The sequence below is a fragment of the Poecile atricapillus genome, chromosome 4, assembly GCF_030490865.1.
Source record: "Poecile atricapillus isolate bPoeAtr1 chromosome 4, bPoeAtr1.hap1, whole genome shotgun sequence".
In the NCBI taxonomy this organism is placed as follows: domain Eukaryota; kingdom Metazoa; phylum Chordata; class Aves; order Passeriformes; family Paridae; genus Poecile; species Poecile atricapillus.
This window is the reverse complement of record NC_081252.1, coordinates 59,544,127-59,565,830: the sequence shown is the minus strand read 5'-3', so window position 1 is coordinate 59,565,830 and position 21,704 is coordinate 59,544,127. Positions and strand designations below refer to the sequence as shown.

The 21,704-nt window shown below is 36.0% G+C and overlaps 1 protein-coding gene across 2 annotated transcripts in view; it reads right to left on the bottom strand.

Annotated features, from left to right (window-relative positions):
* Nucleotides 1–21,704, bottom strand: part of KCNIP4 (potassium voltage-gated channel interacting protein 4) — a 286,019-nt gene that overhangs the window by 163,456 nt on the left and 100,859 nt on the right. The window contains exon 1 of one of the 2 annotated variants that reach the window (XM_058837894.1): nt 16,413–16,689. The exons of the other annotated variant lie outside the window; for it this stretch is intronic. Within the exon in view, the coding sequence (XP_058693877.1) occupies nt 16,413–16,512 (100 nt within the window). The 5' untranslated portion in view covers nt 16,513–16,689. Of the gene's footprint in view, nt 1–16,412; nt 16,690–21,704 lie in introns of those variants that run through there. 2 annotated transcript variants of the gene reach the window in all.

The following is a 21,704-nucleotide window of genomic DNA, read 5'->3' as shown; positions in this document are numbered from 1 at the left end:
TAGAACCATCTATAAATTTATTCCAATGTGCATTAGGTCACTAATATTTTGTTAACACAACTTAAAATTAACTGTGAAACGAGTATAACCACAGGATGTGAAAAAGACTAAAGCAGATGGTTCACAAGGAATTGATGTCATAAAATGCAAGAGCAGGACAGATGACATATTGTATATACCTTGCCAATTTGGGAATATTACCAATGGAGCTGCAACTGTTCATGGCTCAGGATATTTTATTTATTTTGTTTTGCTTTCTCCTTTCTTTTCACTTGGAAGCCAACTGAAATTTTTGATGTAGACCAAAGAGAAGCACAAATAAAATAGATACACAGCCTATGACTAGTGCAAGATCATTATACAGTCAACAGTACTCTATCATTTACAAGAAATTTTGGAATCCCAAAGTTCTTTGAAGGAAAATACATGATGAAAAGTTCATGGTCAAAGATCCAGCCTGACTTCAAGGGTGAGATGAGATCAGAGTTAGAAGTCAGTTAAGATACAGATTTCTGAAAATCAAAAGAATTTTCTCCTATTTTTTTTTTTCTGATGACTATTTTTGAATTTAGCTATTGATGCTAAAGAGAAACAGGGAGTATTATTTCAGTGTAATCTCCTTGAAATTCTTCTCTTGCACAGGTCTTAATTTGTTATTCAACCTAGAAAAGTTTAGACTGCATTTCAGACAAATTGGTGCAGTGAGTTTATCAATCTGTTGGTCTGAACGGAAATTGGGTGAGACCCAGACTCATTTTACGAAGAAGCAAAAAAGAATTTTTACTCCTCAATCCAATTTGTGAAAAGTGATCAGTTTGTCCAGCACAGCATTGTATGTTTGGTTACATTTTTCCGAGCCATCTATCAAACTAGATACTTCACCAATTTTGTTATGAGTAAAGGTAAAAGAATAGAAAAATTAAAAGCTAGCAAAACACTGCTCTCTATAAACACTAAAATCTCTGTCTTGTACAGCTAATATTTTTCCAGTTCAGCTTCCTAGCAGCTCGATTCTGGAATTTTAATCCTACCATAAGGTTGACTATCTCTGAACCAAAAAATACCCCTTTTTATGTGCCATGTGATACTCAGGTACAGGTTTATCTGAGCTGATAATCAAAGCTTGGCACATATGCTTGATTAAGACTCACATCCATCCATCTGGATGTGCAGAGCTGAATATTCACTCCTGTCATCAAATTCTAGATACCACCAACCAAATGCCGTGGTTTATATATGATACAAATATATGGATTTGGTATTGTCTCTGTAAAGTGAGTTCAACATTGAAATAAGAGGGGCTAGTGTAGAATAATGGAAACTTGTGTATTAGAAATTGGTACACCATAGAAAAACCACACCAAATTAAACCTAAATAAATCATGCAGAATGTGCCTTATCTATTGCTAACTTTAAAGAGAGGGAAACGTATGCATAATTTCATACACTTTTTAATAAGGAGGGAAAACAGAACAAAATATACAGTTTATAATAAACTGAATTCTAAACCTTTTATTATTAGGATTTTTTTTATAGCCTTAGTTATTAACCTACACAGGAATTTGAATAGATTAAGTTTTCCCATCAAGACCTTGTTGCATTTTGCTTTTTGTATTACAACCATTATGAAATATTACATAAAGCTGATGTTGCCACCCATTTAAAATCTTCAATTCTACACTTAAATCTTCCAAATTAAAAAGAAAAAAGCTAACAACAAATACTTACTCATTCTGTTACCACATTGTATTCCAGATCCATATTTGGAAAACCAAACACAGATATTATGAATAATAAAATAATTAGAAAATAAAATTGTCCTTAGGATAACCTCTCCCCAAAAATAATCTAAATAGATAAAAGATTCAGGAAAATATAATAAATATAGTCAAGTTTCAACTTCTGAGGTAATATTTCGTGTTCTTGAAACATTCTTGAAAACAATAGGGTTACATTTTTTGGGACCATCTAAATACACATGCAGTTATAACTCCTGGCTAAACTATCTAAAAATAGCAAAGCAGATAGCCTGTCAGCAAGGGATTATTAACTCTTGTTCAATTCTTTCTAATATTTATAGCTTTTGAATTGAAAAGGGCACAAGGATTGCGTTCCTATAGTCACCTTTTGCTTTCCTCCTTTTCCTTGTGCGTGTTGACATTCCTTTCCAAAACAGCATCTTCCTTCAAATAAAATAAACACTTTCAACTTCTTTGCATGTTTCCAATTTTCAGTAACAATTTCCTTCAGCTTTATCCAAACCCATATGAAAGATACACTGAGTTAAGCCTTAAGGTGCACTTTCTGAATTATTGAGTAAAATATCCCACATATAAGACCCATGGAGAACTGCGTAACAGCAATTAATGACACCGGTTTTTCTTTATATGGCTCAGTGGCCCCTGAGACTTAGTATTTCTTCTAGACTCAGTAAAATAGTTTCTGCTGCAGTCTATCATTCCAAAATAGCAACTATGTTATTTCTGGAATGAAAAACTAAAATGTCAAATTGGCATGAAATGTAATCATATTTTACTGTCTGTTAATGAAATATATTTCATTTAGCATATGCAGACACTACAATAGTAAATACACACCTTAAAATTTAGGAGTTGATGTATGAAGAACTCAATTTGACAAATACTTTATTGAACAGCTTTAGCAGCCAGCAATGTGTACCTTCTACCTACTACCCAAAAAATGTCTATAATAGAAACATCACTTGTTTCCTCAAGTGAATATTGAAAGGTTTTATAGGAAAAAAGGTAATTCTAAAGGAACTCTTGCATCCTAACCAGAATTTTTTTCTTTTATTTGCACTGAAATATATTTGTATTTAAATCAATATTGAACATATAAGATTAGCAAATGAAGGGCACTATTATCCATATCATTCAGAAATCATTCTTTGCTGAAAAAAGGTAACTTACCGTGTTAAGAATTAGCAGGTATGCATTTAACTGTGGAACTGTTACTGCAATTCTTTTATATGATCAGGTTTCTTATAACTTTATTCTGTTCTGACAAGACAGGTACAAACACTTGTGCTCACCAAAATATGATTTTTCCTAGTATGCATTTTTCCATTCCAGTATATCATGCTGTCATATTGAACCACATGCTTTCCTCCTTTCAGATGCAATCTCAAACTGGTTTTATTGCTTTTAGTTTTAAACTTCACTATTAAAGCTATTATTAAAGCAGAGTGGGAAAATAATCCTAGGATATACTGAGTATCAGGCTAAATTTATCAAAGGATTTTGCCTTTGTTTTTTACTTAGAAAATATGCATTAAGTCACTGAAAATTAAAGACAGTGAAATGTCTGGTTTTCTATCTTCCAGCTTCTCACTTTCCGCACTCCATACTGTCCACAGCTATGCAAAGCAATTCCAGGTTGATAAGAACAAATACTGAAAGAATTCCCAAGTTCAGAACAGTGCTATCAATGCTACTGGGAACACTGCAACATTTTCTGTAACCTAGAATAGATGCACTTAAGAAAGAAGAAAAAAATGCTGTGCTTGTTTTAATTATGCACAGTGAGTCCATAATATACATTTTTATCTTAAGATGTGAATAAACATATTATTTAGAACTAAAATTGTGCTGCACTTTAGAAACTGCTTTTGGAAGGGGTCAGTCTGCATGATATATGCAAATCAAAAAACTGTCCAGAGAGCCAGAGATGTCTTTTTAGTTAAAACGGCCATGAAAATAAGAGACAGGCTACAGCTTGTTTTGTACAAGCTTGCTGAATCTTCATAAAGCTGAATACATGAGAAAAATCTTAATATCAGTTAGACTAAACTGCTGAAAAAATTATCTGTGCTTTAAGGTAGGAAACAGCCCAAAATCAGATCACGTGAACAAGAAATATAATGGTTGTGGCAAGAGAGAACAGAAGAAAATTAGCAATTAAAAAGCAAATGTGATTGTTGGGCAAGAGGAGGATTGACATATGCAGTCCAGCAATTGCATTTCAATTTCTGTAATGGATAATTACATGTTAGACTCTAAAGGGGTTTCCTTTATAAAGCAATCTCTTTATCATCCATTATGTATCCCTTGCAAGGCATATAAGGAAAAAAACCTTTCCTTTTCCTTGCAGACTGAGCAATTACCTCTACATAGATATACGGGAATTAAAATACTATTCCACACAGTGGAGCCCTTACCAGTCTTTATTTCTGTCAGTCAAAATTTACTATGACATCTACAAAGATGGCATTAGCTTTAAATAAAAGTCAGATATGTTGAGATTTTAATTAGAATGCTGAAGGCTGAAAGTAAGTAACTCCAAAGTTATAATCATTTCCACCTAATTTTTGGTAGCCTTTTCACATTTTCATATACATTCCTTCTTCCTGAAATAGAACTGCCAGGAACAGAACCTCAGTGGAGATGCATTTGTTTGTCAGAAAGGCTACTCAGAGTACATGAAATTCTAGGGGAAATCCTGGCTTAACTTCTTTTATTGATACTAGTAAATCAGAGCTGCTGGATACCTTCTGTTCCTAAGACCACCCTCTTTTACAGTCTTCCCAGGACCTCCAGTTTGGCTCTATTAACTTGTTTAATTCAAAGCCCTGCATTTGAGCACCTTTAAAGAAAATATCTAAACAGCTAAAGGGTCAGACCAAAACATTATAAAGGAGGAAGTTTTCCAAAGAGTTTTCCATTTCTTACATGCAAAAGCACAGCCCATTATGTTACAGTGTACAAGTTGTTGGGAAATCAAAATATCAGAATTTGCTGATACACATTCTTTTGAGGACAAACTTTACTTCATTATTTACTTCTGTCTTAAAGAAAATGCTTCCTATGAGAAATAATTGACTACTGCAGCTGCTTTAGTCCCACTGTCCCAGGTGATCTACTGAAGACTCCAAAAAGCCAACATGTGTACTGCATACATTTCTATTCTAGAAAAGCATGGACAGTTACAAATTCCTCTCAGATTCTGCTTTGGAGAACAGTTCCAAGCTGTCCAAAAATATAATTAATCCCAGTGTAAATAAAAATGCTGCTGCTGTTGTAAAATACTGTCCAAAAATTATACCTAAAGAAGGTCTTATCCAGAGATGGAAGTAAAAGATACTTGCTAGCCAGAGCTGACTGTGTATTGCTGAACTAGCTACTCAAAAAGCATGAGTCGGAGATTGCATATTCAAGGAAAGCAGAGTCAGAATTCAGATGACATCTCAGTAAAAAAAGGCACTATAACAATAAAAATACTGAATCTTGAGCTTCTCTGAGCTCTGTACACCATAGCCAGAGACAGGCCTCCAGCCAAGAAGGTTCTTCAGTGTAACACAAATACTAGTTTTGAGTATAACTGTTTTGCCTATTGAAAGCCCAACTGAGTTCAAAGTCTCTCCTTCTTAATACTTGTTTAGTGTGGCTTAAAAGTTACGCTTTTTTCCAGCTGAGTCTGATAAGCAGACTCTGAAAAGGAAACCTCCTTCTGCCTACGCACTCCATCACCAGCACGTCTCCCAGAGACAGTTGCTCCCAGGTGACAAACTGTGGGCTACAGTCCCACTACTAAGCACTTACTACCAAATTCTTGGCAATCATTGCCCAAAACAAATGTTAGTGGTCAACACAAGGTGAATCAACAAAAAAGACCATTACCTCTCTAAGATGTCCAGTGATCAAATTCATGAGACTGCAGCTGTAAATGTACAGCACATAAAAGCACTTGAGGTCATCTCAGAATAAAACTAATTAAACCCTGCATTAGAAAATGATTTGTGTTTGAGCCACATCCACTGTTGCAAAAGGCTGTAGCCAATGTGAGTTGAATTTAGGACTGTGGGATTTGAAAACTGTTAAGTCATGTTACACAAGCGTTGTTTAAACTGGACAGCCAGTATAGCTGTACTGTAAGGTAAGCTGTAAGCCGTACTTACAGCTGTAAGATGTAAGGTCAATTCCATCAAGATTTATACTATAGAGCTAAGATTTCAAAGGAAAGCATGGGAAAAACATCAGTACCCATAGATATAAGCAAAAAAACAACAACAACTGTATAATGCAGTAGGTAATAAAACACAAAGGCTCAGAGGAGATTGGAATTTGCAATGGTATAGCTCACCTCCAAGTTACTTAGTTGCTCTGAGCCGTAAATATACAAAGCTATTGCACCAAATGTAACTATTTGGGATGTAGATAAGAGTATTCCCAAGTAGATTATGGATGTCATTTATCTATACTTTTAATGTCTTTGTTACATTAAAGAGACAGACAGAGGCTAATGGATAAATACTGCACAGTAATTTAATAAGCTGTGTCCCTAAATCCATCTGCTTGTAACACCTTGGGAGATCTCTAGCTGAAGCTCAATTACAACTTCATATGTTTGAGGAATAAAAACTTTTCAGTTGCTTGCTTGTACCTTTCATTTGCTGCTAAACAACCTTCCATCCTCCTTGAAGTGATTGTCAGGACACAAATTTACCACAGGGAAAAAAAAGCATAACCTTGGAATATGCTGCAGTACAGCATAAGAAATAATTTTTTCACTGAAAGGATTGTCAAGGATTCGAACAGGCTGCCCAGGGAAGTGGTGGAGTCATCATCCCTGGAAGTTCAAAAAAACAACTGGATGAGGCATTTAGTACTATGGTTTAATTGATATGCGGTATTCAGTCAAAGATTGGACTCAACAATCGTGGAGGTCTTTTCCAACCTTAATAATTCTATGATTCTATAAAACCAGCTAAGCCATTACCATCCTGATATCCCTCAATGTTTTAGGATCTTTCAGCATTTGAAAGCTGTTCCAAGAAAGATGGCAGCTAGAGTTAGAAAGTTCATAAAGCAATTTTAGTGGTAATGTTATACTAATACAGAGAATTCCTTCTGCCCTTCACCAGGAAACTCTTAACTGTTTCCATCTGAGTCACACTACCAGTTCATTGGTGAGGGATGCATGGAAGACTCAAATGATCAGACACATCATAAAATGAAGGTATTTCCTAGACTTACATTTCAACATATTTCCTAAACTTATATTACAACACATGTTGTAAGTAAGTTCATATATTAAAACAAATTCATTCTTCAAGAAATGAACAATTAACTATCAGTTAATAAAAATAAATAGTATAAATAAAATAATAGTCCTCTTTAGGGTAAAGGTGGATGCTGTTTAACACCTGAGAGCGTCTGCTGTACAATGTCTGCTTCCTCTAAAAGTGTCCTCCCTCTTGGTTCCTACTAGGAACATTAACTACTTCTGGGTTAGGGGATCTTCCCCAGAGAGAAGGAGCACAGTGTGAGAAATCCCAAAGCATGTGCTTTCATTTTTCTGGTATATTGCACACACTTCCCTTAACCTCAAAGCAAGATGTCACAGGACTAAAAGAGAGATACACTGCTTCCATGAGCACAAGGACTCAGTAACAGTGATCTGCCCTTAAAAGTATGGCATTACAAAACACAGCTGCAGACAAGATTGATCCACTACCTGTTGAGTGGTGTCATTCACTAGGATGGCTACTCACAGCCATGTCTGCTGCTGAAAAATATACGAGTCCAATGCAGGTCAGGTGGTTGACTCAGAGCAAGGTAATCATTCCCTTCAGGAATTATTTGAGAAAAGGCCTGGAACTGACAAACTATCAGATGGATGAGGGAGGATGCTTTTCACCTTTTATCTTCCCAGCAAGGGCACTGCTCAAGGACTTGAATTACTTGCCAATTACAGCTCACTTTCAAGAAACAGGCTGAGGTCAAGGTTCTAATCAGTTTCGACTGGGTCCAAACAACCATGTACTTGGTTACTGAGACCATCATATTTTAAATAATGAAAATCACTTACTACAAAAATAACTAAATTATTAAATAAATTTCATTATTTTTATCAATTATAATAGAAAATCCCTCCACCCAGGAGGGAAAAAAAAAGAATTTTGCTTTAATCCAAATAGTGATACTGACAGTGCTGAACATGGTAGTTGTAACTCCAGCCCCATGCTGTCTTATTCTATGCATCCACATAACAAAGAGATGTCTAAAAGCATTAGTGAATATAGAAGATATACCAATATTGAATTTGGTACTTTACCACTTCAATAAATATTCACTACAGAGACTTAGAAAATAAAAATCTGTGAATGAAAAGTTATATTTTATCATTTTTCCTGACTGCAAAATCTCTCTTTACAAATTAAGAAACTGCAGGTTTATAACCAGAAGGAAAAATCCCCTGATTATTGGATCTTTAAGAAGGAAAAAAACCCAAAAACAAAAAAATGGGAGGAAGTGAGATCTTCCAAAGATGAAAAAACAGTGTACATCTTTATAATCACCTGTATTAATAAAGGTAAGCAACTACAGATAATTTTTTCTAAATGTTAGTTTGATAACCCCAAACCAAATGGAAAAGTTCTGAAGCAGCACTCCTAATTCAACATGTTATTTATTTTCTTACAGTAGGCAAATTTAAAATTAATAAAACCACAGGAAATGGTGAACTTGTATTAATCCAAATCAGACCTCACAACGGAAGGTCACATCTTCAGTATGGTTATTTCAAATGAAAAAAAACCAAACTACCAAAGATTTTCTAATGTGCTCTTCTAACAAAAAAACTCCAAAAACAAAAACTCACAAAAACCACCAAAAAAAAGCACATAAATAAATAAAAAAACACCCAGCAAATAATTTCACCCATATCTTTATTTCTGTGTAGAATCATTGATGTGAATATCTCTATTTTGCAAAAAAGTATAAGATGAGCTAATTAATTACTGCTCACTGTATTAATGGTAAGATACCACGTATAGGACAGGCAGGGATATCTTACCTCTGATCTGTCTGAGATCAATTTTGAGTCCTCTATCCAGTTTGAATATCAATTCCCCAAGAAGATTATTAAACAATAAAAAAGGTTCAGAAAAGAGCCACAAAACTTATTTTGAATCTAGAAAACAAAAGGTATAAGTGCTAAAGCAGCTTTACTTAGTTTCTCAAATTAAAAAGTGAAGTTCCTAAACAGATTAAGTTAATATACAAAGGATATTGTGACGAATCTTCAGTTTGGGTTTTTACAGTAAGATTTACCTTTTAAATAGCAAGGTTTTGGGTCTATAAATGTTTGTCTCAGTCCAAAAATTCTAGCATTCAGAAAATAAGCTTCTTATAATAATCCTGTAAGATAATGGTAAGGAAGCAAATAGAAAAATTAGTAGCATTTGAAGTATAACTTTTAGCAGACTATGACAATTTTTGCAATAATGACTCAAAGGTGAGCCATGTTCTCACTGAATGGGTCAGCAATCGAGTTGACTGAGGATACCGTCCTGTCTTAATTACTTCTTTATTATTGCTGAACTATTAAATCAATTTGATTGTGAGCAAGTGAACTATATTTTGTCATATCTCAATCGTCAACTTGCAAAACAACCATTTCAGTATCCTATTCTGCCTTCCATTATACCCATTTACTCCTGAGAATAATTACTCCTGTTCTGGTAACCTGGTTCATCTCAGACTACTTATCTAGCCATAAAATTGGCCAGAATGGCAACTCTGAGCTCTGTGATGAGTAAGAGGGAAATTGATGCAATTTAGATTGAGGTTGAATAAATATACTTATGAACATAGTAATTTTTGTCTGAATGTATCAAAAAATTAGAAAACTCCAACTGTGCATAATTCCTTTTATCATCAGCTGCAGGTTACAAATGAACTAAGGCATTAGTTCATGAACCTCCTATCTTTGGGATCTTACTAGGTGTTCGGTGGCAAACTTGATATTTGAAGGTATAGGTACTCTCACTGTCTTACAAACATAACTTTAAATCTCAGACTTCAAAGGAGGTAACTCAGATGGCATATTAATATAATTTCAAAATTTAACATGTATATCCTCAGGCTAAATAAAATTTAATTCAGTATGGAAAAAAAGTTCTTTCTAATGGAAAAATAGTCAAGGACTTTACTGAGATAATAGATTACTTTCCAAGAGGACAGACCACATCCTCCTATAGAGAAGAATATGTTCTTATTCTCCAAGGGGTATAATACTCATTGCACTTGAATATTATGGATTACCTGCAGAAATTTTGGCTTTCCAGAAATATCAGGTTCACTAAACAAGATAAATCTCTGTCTTCTTTTTAGGTGCAGCTGTTAAGAATGGGCTGTCACCACCAGAGAAACTTATGCAGGCAGCATCCTGGTTCTGTTGTTACTGAAAGTTCCTCAGACACAGGCAAGAAGTGGCTGTATATAGATTACTTTTTTCCACCAGCAGAAATTCTTTTCTGGTTATCTAGAGACACCCCATCACTTTGTAGAGATGCTGTTAGGAAAAAATTCTGAGTATGAGCTTCAAGTACAGAAAGAATAGATCAAATTGTGGATGCACAAATGTCTGTTCTGGTATGCATACCTACAGCAGCTGGTGAGTGTTATATCATAATGCTTATGTTCAATAAAAGTATTGTCCTTAATGTTCTTAACAACTCACTTCTCTGGTAACCCTTTTTCTTTTCTATTTCAGATGTTGGGGTTGTTTTCTCTATTAGAATTTGGTTTTAGTAATGATAGTTGAACTATTAATCACATTTCTTCTGTGTAAAATTAGACAATATTCCATACAATACTCTGATATAACTGATAAATAAATATCTGATTAATAAACATATATTTACCTGATCTACTCTCATTTTCCTTTCATTATTTCACATCATCAACAATAAGAAGATAGCACTCAAAAATCACTTTGGATGATTGAAATTTTGCCTGTTTACAGAAGAATATTTTTGGACTATTGGTCCCAACAAAGAAAATTTGCCTGGAGAACCACATACCTCCAGAGATACCACTGGGAAAAATGACTGCAGAAAGGAAAAACAAAGTTGTTGTTCCAGATAAAATCATCTGACTTAGGATATCTAGGCACCATTCAGTCTGGCTGAATTGAACTTTCTACCAGGTGCTGAACAATTAATCACCAGAGAAACAGGTCTGATAACTAAAGGAAGAACTCTCCTATAAAAAATAATGCAAAAAAGCATTATTGTATTGATAACTCAGAGTGTAGGACTCTATCCATCTATTTCTTTGGCATCCTTTCAATTACAGTATTTATGTCCTTCAGTGTCTGTAGATGTAAAGCACTAGACACACACATTATTATTGAGTGTGACAGTAAGTGTTGAGAAAAGACTCTTCAGCAGACACTGACCTGGGAACACCAGGTTTTTCAGCAACAATGGACCAGCCTTCAGAAGATGACTCAGAGATGACCGACCGCTTCTAACAACAGAAGGCACCTATTACAAATTCTCATGGTTAGCAAGCTGCTTTTCTTGACTATTTCTGTTTTTTCTAAGACCGTATCCATAAGTTGGAGCTTCTAGCATGAAAAATGGGAAGAGCTTTTCTCTTATTCATTCTGCCCAGTGGTGGCTTGCTGACCAGCCATGCAGGATACACAGCCTGGTCAGATGTTCACATACACATAATTCCAAGTAAACTACAGTACGTGCTGCTGTCTACAAGTGACTTGCTAGTGCTGTTCCAGCTACATATTTAATCAAGAAAAAATTCATTGGAGTTCTGTGTTAAAGATTTCTGTCCACTGCTCACTTATCCCTATATGAGGAATTGTTTCAACAGCTGTTTCGATTCAATTTATCTTATAATTTATGAAGACTTAATTGAACAAATTACTTCTAAATTTTAATATTAATATTAAAATTTCTATCATATTTTTGTCTTTCGCCTATTGTCAGCTCTGCCTAATCATTTCACATATTGGTCCACTTTTGCTTCCATATTTCACAATTCTGTGCATAACTCTCTTTGACATCCAGACCAATTTAAGAAAAGAAAAATGGCATAAAAGCCCCTATGTTTATTAAACACTATTTGTTGGATGAAATGCTAGTCACTATGAATCTTCTGGAATGAATATCAAGGAAAAACCTGACAGAGCACTGCAACAGACTACTCAGAGAGTTCATGGAATCTCCTTCACTGGAAGTGGTCAAAGCCTGCCTGGATGTGAGCCCATGCAACTTGCACTGTGTGAACCTGCTTTAGCAGAGGGTTGGACTAAATGATCTGCAGAGGCCCCTGCCAACCCAATCATTCTGTGGTTCTGAGGTATTACTCCTTTTCCATCCATGAAGAACACTGTGAGGAGGGACATCACTGTGGAAATGCTGACATTCCCAGCAGATCATAGCCTGGATGGCAAAACAGCTCCAGAGGCTGCTAGTTTGAGAGCAACCACAAGGCATTTCCACTTCCTTTCCAGTCATACCCAGTCCTTGTTCAAAAACTGTTGTAAATATCACAAGCAATTACCTACGTGTCTGTGGTTTTGCTCTTTTTTCCAGCTGATGAATACAAAGTATTTAATAGACAAGTTTACTAAAATGGGATTAGAAGCTGCTTTAACATTTTGGAGGAATCAAGCGTTTTAGTAATTTACCTCGATTATTACAATTTTAGCTGTAAAGTCCTACTGCTGCCACTCTCAGGACTCCTAACAAAGGATTATAGATGGATACCAACAACAGAGATATGGAACACACATTTTACAGTAATATACTTTGATACTTCCATGCCATTTTTTTTATTAGATGTTCTAATTCCTAAAAAACAAAGTATTCTTATTTAAGTATTTTTGATCAGTCATATAATTCAGATTTCTTCTCTGAACATTATTCCTATTAGTGTAGGTTTCAATACATAGCTTGATAAAGAGGGGTCTATTTTTCTGTTTACTTAATTAATAAACAGAAATTAATAAATTTAGCTCTTGAAAAGCAATCTAGGTTTCCCAATAAACTTTAGGACAAAGCAATTTTAAATTAGGAATGGCTTGATCTCATGATGCTTCAACCTCTGTCTCTAACACTTTACCCAGAAAAACTGACATACAAGGAAGATATTCACAAAGAAAATCTCTTTAATTTCTTCTTTAAGTTCATATGATCCTAATACATGAAGATTGCAAAGTACTTTTCAGAAAAGTACTAAAAATATACTGAAATACTATAAATTAATATCCTGAGTATGGCATAATCTCAAGATGGTAACCTTTTGTACATATAGCTATTCAGGTCCTGTACCTCATTCTATTTATGAACGACTTTAAGAAAAACTTGAGTTACAAGAAGAAAAAATTATAGATTGATACCGAGGAACAAACTTTCCTGATTAGGTATCAATGCACTACTTTTTTAAACCTGATAAATTATTGTTTAAAGAAGCCAGTAAAGTTTAGCAAGGAGAATATAGTCTAATTTATGAAAAGTTCAAAATTTAACCTAAGGACAAAGCCTGTGCAATCCACAACCCACGAGAGCGAATAAATCTATTCTGCTACTCATCATTTTAGGAGCTGCCATACAATATTAAAAACATCTATTTGAAAATACTTTTATAACAACAGTAAAACCACTCAGCAATTAAAGGCAACTGGGCAAAACCACAGAAAGCATACTGCAATCTAAGTGAGTGCAATACATCATAAAATAATATTTGACTGAGAGATAAAGTCTCTGAAACCCACAACGTACTAAAGTGTATAAATCTATTCTGCTACTTATCACTTTCAGAGCTGCCATACAATATTAAAAACATCTATTTGAAAATACTTTCTTACAAGAGAATCACTCAGCAGTTGAAGGCAATTGTACAAAACCACAGAAAGCATACTGTTATCTGAGTGAGAGCAGGATAAGTATAAGCAAATATACAAAATATTTACTCTGAAATACATCATTGTTTTTGAAAATAATGAAAATAATTGCATATTATTATTATCATATACATAATTTGCATTGAAGAGTCTGAAGGGAGGAGAATATTTTTTACACTCATGGTAGCTATTATGACACTGAACAGAGTGCTCATAATTTACATCATTGCATCTGATTCTTCCAAATTAATGTGGTGGTTCACAAAGTTCACAATCATGACAATCCAGTGTAAGATAAGTTATCTTCAGGCTTTTTTTACCATGATAGCGGCACAATAGGATTCTGAAACCTCAGTCTCTACCAAAGCTTCAGAATGAGTTTTAGCATCGTGCATTGCATGCACTGTGCTAGAGATTATTACTGACTCTGATCTTCAGGTAGATATAGGATGTGTTTTATATACTGTAAACTATTAAACAGTGGGAAACAAATAGAAAGGTTTTGTTGGGACATATTAACCTCTATGAAAAAGAAAGAAGTGATATAACCTACCCAAGTTCAGAAAACTAAAAATGTCCTTATAAAACCCAAAATTTTCAGAAAGCTGAGACCAACTTCCTCACTGATTTCCCGAAAAGAACATGAATAGTCTGACTACACTTGTAAAAGTTCCTTTTTTAACATTCTAATTAAAAACTTCTCTAACATTTACACAATTTTACAATGCATGTACTTTTCATTCAAGAGTAGACATGAATAGCCTTGATACTTACTAACATATTGACAATTTTTTTCAATTCTCTAGTAAAAGCATAAGAATATTTTTATTTTTCCTATTGTAATAAGTTCAGATCTTTAAATCACAAGTTTAAGGAAAAAAATGAGAAAGAAATCTTCTACTCCTGAGCTAAGAAGAAAAAAAAATCTTCAGTCTGTGAAATTTAGCTAAGGCCCATTAACACACATCATTATTTATATTGTTACTTGATTCTCAGTAGCATGCCCTTTATATCATTCAAAGAAGTAGAACATCACAGAGGAATGGGGCATAAATGTCTTCCTGTGATTTCCCTTAGCTGGCATGCTGGAAACCTGTCCTGGAATAAGTAAAAAGAAACTTGAAGACTGTGCACACACAGACTGCCAGACTTTTGACCAGAGAGGCAGGCAAAACAGGCAGCTGCACAAAAAACTTACAGAAATAATACAACCACTTACAGACATCTTCACTAAATTTTGAATTGTCTTTCCATTATCAGCTTCTCCAACCATAGCAACAAGTACAGGCAACAATCAAATGATGTATTTTTCCGGGGAACCCAAACAGATGTGGCAATCAGACTCAACAGAGCACACTCAAACATGCCAAACAACTTAAAACGTACATACAGATTTTTTTTTCTCAATCTTTGCAGCCTCTAATGCTGGAAATAACTTTTACAATAACATTTATCATGCTAATTGATACTCCTACTAAAATCTAAACACAGCACAAAAAGAAAATCAGAAGTTCAAACCTTTAAGGGAATCTCTCTGTTGTCATTTAAAATTGATATAATGTACTCTAACACAACCATAAAATTTTTATAAAAAAAGCACTTGATGTCTGAAGGGCTTTAAGATTCTATAGCAAGATTCTAGCAAGTACACGCAAGACAGCACCACATAGTACCAGCTGAGTAACTTCCTTCTTTCAAATCACTTGAAAGGAAGACTGCATTTCTTGAAAGGGTTACATAAACAGGACTACTTTAGATGTTTTCATAGGAGAAAATTTTGCTTAACCATAATTTTTGTTACGGTTAGCACATGAAACTGTAATTAAACAACAGTGTTTTCCTTTTCACAGGTGTAAGTATGTACACTGCATTCAAATGCCACTTACAGGAAGATTTGAGAATACAGTATTCCTTCAATATTTGATAAACAGACCACTTCAGAATGTAATCTAGTAAAACACTAGGATGCAGTGATTGTCATTACATTATCGACCATGCTGCAAGCAGTGCTTTTTTAGTCCAACTCTTCATATGGTACGAATAACAGCTCTCTTAGAAATAAGGTAAAAATAATCAATATTCCACTATTCCACATGTAAAAAGCACATTTAAAATAATCTTCTTGTTTTTAATTCTTACTGCTTTATAAAGAAACAATATTGCTAATAGAGGAGGGGATCTGTCTAAGAAAAATAAAGCATCAAGCAATAAAATTTTCACTTGATTGCCCTTAGTGAATGTTTAAGTTGCTTAGTTTGAATCTGAGTATTGTAGTTCTTCCTCAAGCACAGTTTAAAACGTTAAATTAAATATTCAACAGGTTTTTAAATACTATAAAAGATACATGTTGATCTTACAACAATTCTAGTAGAGATGACATTAACGTGAATACATTACAAAACAATTTTGATTACAAGACAGTTTGAAGGCAGTATGATTGCCTGTAATCATACTAAAATCTGCCTTTGCCCTCCACTACTTTAAATTCGCAGATTTAAAACAGGAATAAGAGATTCAGACTTTACCACTTAAGTTTATAGTGGCAGTTTTCTGGATACCAGTTTATTTTTCCTGCAAAATCAAACCACAACCAACACCCACAACAGACAGCCCCTGATGTGCACGTCTCTCTCCAAGTGACTCGGGTAGCGCCTCACATCCAGTTCACAGGTGCTCCTGCCTCGCTGCAAGAGAATAACCAGAACAGAAAAATGACGAGCCACTGAAAAGCACTCCCTTACCTTCTAAACCTGCTTCAATCAGCCCAAACTGTTCCAACACTTTTACAAAAAGCACAATCACGATCAACACCGCTATCATTTCAAGCCCTTCCAAGTTCATGGTGAGTTAGGTCATGATCTGACCACCGCCAATGAGGAAAGTGTTCTTCTGCCCGGCTTTCTTTGCAAAGCCATTAAACTAGGCGCGGAAGGCTCCTGCGAGGGAAGGGGGCGAGTGGGAGGGGAGCGGCAGAGAGCACATCCCGGCTACCCCAGCAGAGGCCAGGAGAGGCGGGCGGATCAGCTCCGGCCTGCCGGCACAGCCCGGCTCGGCGCTGCCCGGCTCGGCGCTGCCCGGCTCGGCGCTGCCCAGCTCGGCGCTGCCCGGCTCGGCGCTGCCCGGCTCGGCACAGCCATGCGGGCAGCGGGGCGGGCCGGCGGGGCACAGCCCGGGCTCAGCCGGGAAGGGGCCGCGGGAGAGGCAGGGCCGGCCCCGGCGGGAGCCGCTCCCGGGCTGGCGGCGGAGCCGGCGGCGGGCGCGGAGCCGTTGCCGGGGCAACGCGGGGAGCGGGCGCGGCGGGCACGGCACAGCCCGGGCCGGGGACACCGCTGCCCCCGGGGAACGGCGGCCGGGACACCGGCACTTCACCGCACCCCGCTGTGGCTGCCTCCAGCCGGAGGATGTGTCGGTGGGGCACTTGCCAAGTTCTCCGTCAGTTCCTCCGGGTAAAACAGCTGCCTCGGTACGATGACATTCCACCTGTTGCATGTGGCAAATAATTCACAACACTGTAAATGTAACAGCGACCTAAGAATCCTTTTTTTTTTTTTTTTTGGTTTGTTGAGGGGAGTTGTGATTATAGCAAAAAAAAAAAAAAAAGCCATCTCAGATTCTTCAAGGCTTGTTTTCTGGGCTCTGATTTGAAAAACAAAAATTGAAACTCTAGATAAAGAATCATAGTCTGAACCATAGAATGGTTTGGTTTGGAAGGGACCTTAAAGATCATCTAGTTCCAAACCCCTCACCACAGGCAAGGGAACACCTACCAACCACCAGACCAGATTGTTCAAAGCCCCATCCAACCTGGCTGTGAACACTTTCAGGGATGGGGCAAGAAAAACAAGAAGCAATCTCTTTTTTTTTTTCTTTATTGTTTCTCACTTCAGTAATATTTTCTAAACAAAGTACCTTCCATGGAAAACATCAACAGTGAAATACAGGAATACTGACCACAGAACTGAACTGGTATCTTATACCACTGGCCTATCTGCAACAGTCTGCAGTACTGACATTGTCACATGGAGTGTATTCATGGTTAAGGATTTACTCTTTAAATCCCTTAAAAATTTAGCATCTAAGAAGAAATTTACAATAGAAAAACAGCACCTCTATTGCAGCAAAAAATGAGCAGGGGAACAATTGCAACAAATTTAATCCTGTCTGGTAGAGCACTGTCCCCCTCATGGTTGAAATCAATTACTGCCAAGGGCTCGGGCTTTTTTCTTTCCTTAGATAAGATTAAAAAAAAAATTCATTGTGTTATGTGAGAACTGGCAGCAACTTCTAAGTCCCCCAGGTATACTTGCATTATAATGCATGTTGTCATTACTGAAAACAGTGGAATGAACTGAGAGTAATGGCACTAACAGATAGACTATAGGTACCTTTTTTGTACAGTAGATAGATAAAGCCTCACAGCGTAATGTTCACATGTCACTATTCTGTGATTTTTACTCAGGATTGGGCTCCCTGAAGCTGCTTAAAGTTTTTCTGTCATAAAATCTAGTCTCAACACTCCATCCTAAATATTGAATTAGTTTCAGTTCTGCAGGCAGCTTTTCCTTGGGAATCTTTGCTTTTATTTGCTGCAAACTTTCTCCTTATGTTCTTTTTTTCCTCTTATTCAATCTTTGTTTCAAACAATGCTAAATGTCTTCTCCATCCATGTCATCTTATGATGACTGCAATGAAAGTAGGTCCAGCTTTCCTTCAATGTGGAACTAAAATACACTATTTATCAGCATCAGGAACATAATATCTGCAATCTTGTATGCCTTTACCCAAAAGGTGGATACAAGTTGTGTCTGGGTACGTGCAACATCATCACCTGAAAGGACACACTCCTTTTAATTAACAGCTTCTAGTAATATTGGTTTGCTGAAAATTTAAAAACGAAAACAGTTTTTTAAAGACTTTTTTGTAAAGGTACTTTTGTGACAGTTCCACTTACTCAGGGCTGAAAGCAAAAAAATGGCAAGCAGAGCTCGTGGCGGCAGTGTTGCAGAGCTGGCAGCTGCTATTGCCCTGCAAACTGGAACCCCATGGCTGGCAGTGACTAGACAAACACACGTGTCGGGGATCTGCCTCCTCAAGTATCAGCAAACTGAACAGTATTTCCCAGAGGTGTAGGTGTACTGAACCTATGGCTAATTATGACTTTTCTGCCAAGACACAGAAATATGGAAGAAATCAAGAATTAGTATGAAGGCTACAGTTTTACAGACAGAGGCCAAAGCACAGTAAGAATTATATTCTCCAGGGAAGACAAGGTTTTCGTAAGAAAGCTGTGACTAAACTTGTGTTTCTCAAGTGCTGTGAACCAGCCATGATAATGCCTTTTATTCTCTCCTTTTTGATATAATTTTTGGTAACCTAAAATGCAGTTTAATACATCTTCCCTCATTAAGTCATTGCTTTTGAGAAAAACAAGGTTTTTATAAAACCTTACAATATTTCTCCTTTAGGAACATAAAACAGCACAGAGCTATCTCTGATCTTCACCTTCTTACCTGTTTAAAAATGGACCTGTCAATGACAGGTGGGGCTACAAACTGCTTGACATTGTTTCTCTTTCCAAGTACCTTGCCAGAAACAGTGATGTGGCATGTTGTTTTATTTTTTGCTCTCCATAAACACCAAAATAAAAGTGATTTTCGTTTGCCTATACAGTTCTATCAAAACAGGACAGGAAGAATAAAGATAACAATTGAAAGTATTGACACCCTATTTTTTTCTCTTGCCTAACTACAGAAGCCTTAATATATTGTAGAATTAAGCTTTTAAAAAGTGTAGGAGTAGGAATGAAAGAAATAGGAATGGGAGGAAAGATATTAAATCATAAATTACACCTATAAAGGCGTTTTATACACAAGAGCATGAAGGCTTGTTTTTCTCATGCGTAACTGAAAATTAAAGGTTTCAGTCTTAAAAGTATTATAAATGCTGTCTCCTTTTCATCAAAGCATTTTGCAGCATTATATGTTACTGTGTGAGTAAATATATTAAATTGAAGTCACTGGTTATATTTTCAGCTGTGAACATATCTAAATGGTCACTTCTCATCTTGTGATGGAGCTATAAAACACAACACAATCACTCCATTTATTATGACTAGGATCCTTGATACCATTAATCTTAACTGCTGTTTCTTAATGCTATATATCATGAAATGTTAATGTTCAGAAAAGACCCAATCCATTTAGACTGAAAAGTGATTGGTCTACAGATGGAGTCCCAGCAATGATTATATTTCTTCCTTACACTTCATTTTCTTACACTCTAATGATTCATTTGGATACTGCAAGCCATTCCCAGATTTTCTTCATGGCTTCCAGGAGGACAATCACTAACCTCTGATATTCCTTACCACCTCTCAAAATAGTTTATTGGAGTCTGGCCTGCAGAAATCAAAATTCATTGGATTTTGTTTAAAACAAAAGATTAATGATCAGAGCTAAACTTGATGGCTTTGGATAAAGCAATGGGGGCTGCACATGTGCAATAGCAGATGTGGGAAACACTATCATTAGTGGGGGAAAGTTAATGACAGAGTTAACTGGCAGATCTGGGTGCAGGAGTCAATGCACTGAATGGAGTAATACCAGTGGGAATCCCATGCTACATATAAAGTCTGAGAATAAAACCTCTAATAGAGGATACAATTTCTTGATTTTGACCAGGAAAAACTTAAATAATACTTTCTTTTAACATGTAAAAATCATGATGTAAAACCAGAGCAATCTAATCATTGCTTTATAAGCAATGTCCCTCCAACTTATTAAGAAGATCAATAATAGTTTTGCCTATTTTTAGAACAGCTTTGAATAAATATTCCAACATCCAATAAAATCATTAAAATACGTATTCATATAGATATTTAAAAGAAGTTCATAGCTTTTTAATCTTAAAAGGGGAAAACACATTCTTTCTCTCCAAAGAAGAAAATGGGCCAGAAAATCTTTATGTGTCATAAATTCAAATACTTCATAATCTTAGCAACTGGCTGTTATTACACTGTAGTCTCCCTTTTCCTACTCTTAAATTTACTACTAGCAATATAAATTAAGAGAATGAACTAAGACTTTATTTTTAAAAATTAAATAAATAAAACCTAGTAAATCTTCCAGCTCATCAAATCACTGAGAAAACCATAGCAAAGCTACAAACTTTTTTTTTTAACACTTTTTCTTAGTAATTATTTAATAAATCTGAAAAAAAAAACCAACAAAGTGACAACTCTATTATGCATTCAGCTACTCTAAATGTTAACTCTGATAGGGGCCAACACTTTGCAACTTTCCCTATAGGCATTAAGCCAGCATGACTTCCATAGTTTTCCCAGATTAAACACAGGTAAAAAAGTTCACAGCAATCTAACATCACAGTGCCTTATTTCTACGTTTTCACAACTTTTATCTATGTTTACAAGCTGAACTGTGTCCAATGTTTTCCAGCTGTCACAATGCAAGGAGCTTACATAGTTGAGTCTTGATGATGCTTATGTCATGTCAGAAGACTACTTCCCTGTCCCACACAGGAAGCCATAGTTACTGATACGCCCCTAAACCAGCACTTCAGAGCCATGGTAATGGTAATTCCATTGGCTGGGATGGAGGTTGTATCTCATGCCAATTGTCTCCCATGGTGTGAGCAGGGCAGGACATGATGTGGTCATGAAGCAGAAGTTCTGTCTCCATACTGGGTGCATCGTTAGATGGCAATACATAAATCCTGTGCTTTTACAGAACTGATTCAAATAGAAAAAATTATGCACAACATTTACTCATAAGCAGGCTTTTCAAAGACTGACAGAAAACATCCTTACATGCCAATTGAGATGTTGTTTCAGTTGAAAAGTATACCTGAAGATCTGGATATATCATAACATCACTCCAGTTTTGGGTTGCTATAAATGTCAGAAGCAGCACAAAATCTGTCAATAAATCATTTATTCTTTATAACTTCTGAATATTATGTGGGTATTCTGGAGCCCTTAAAATGGAATTATGTTTCAAGTTTATGTAGTGAAAATA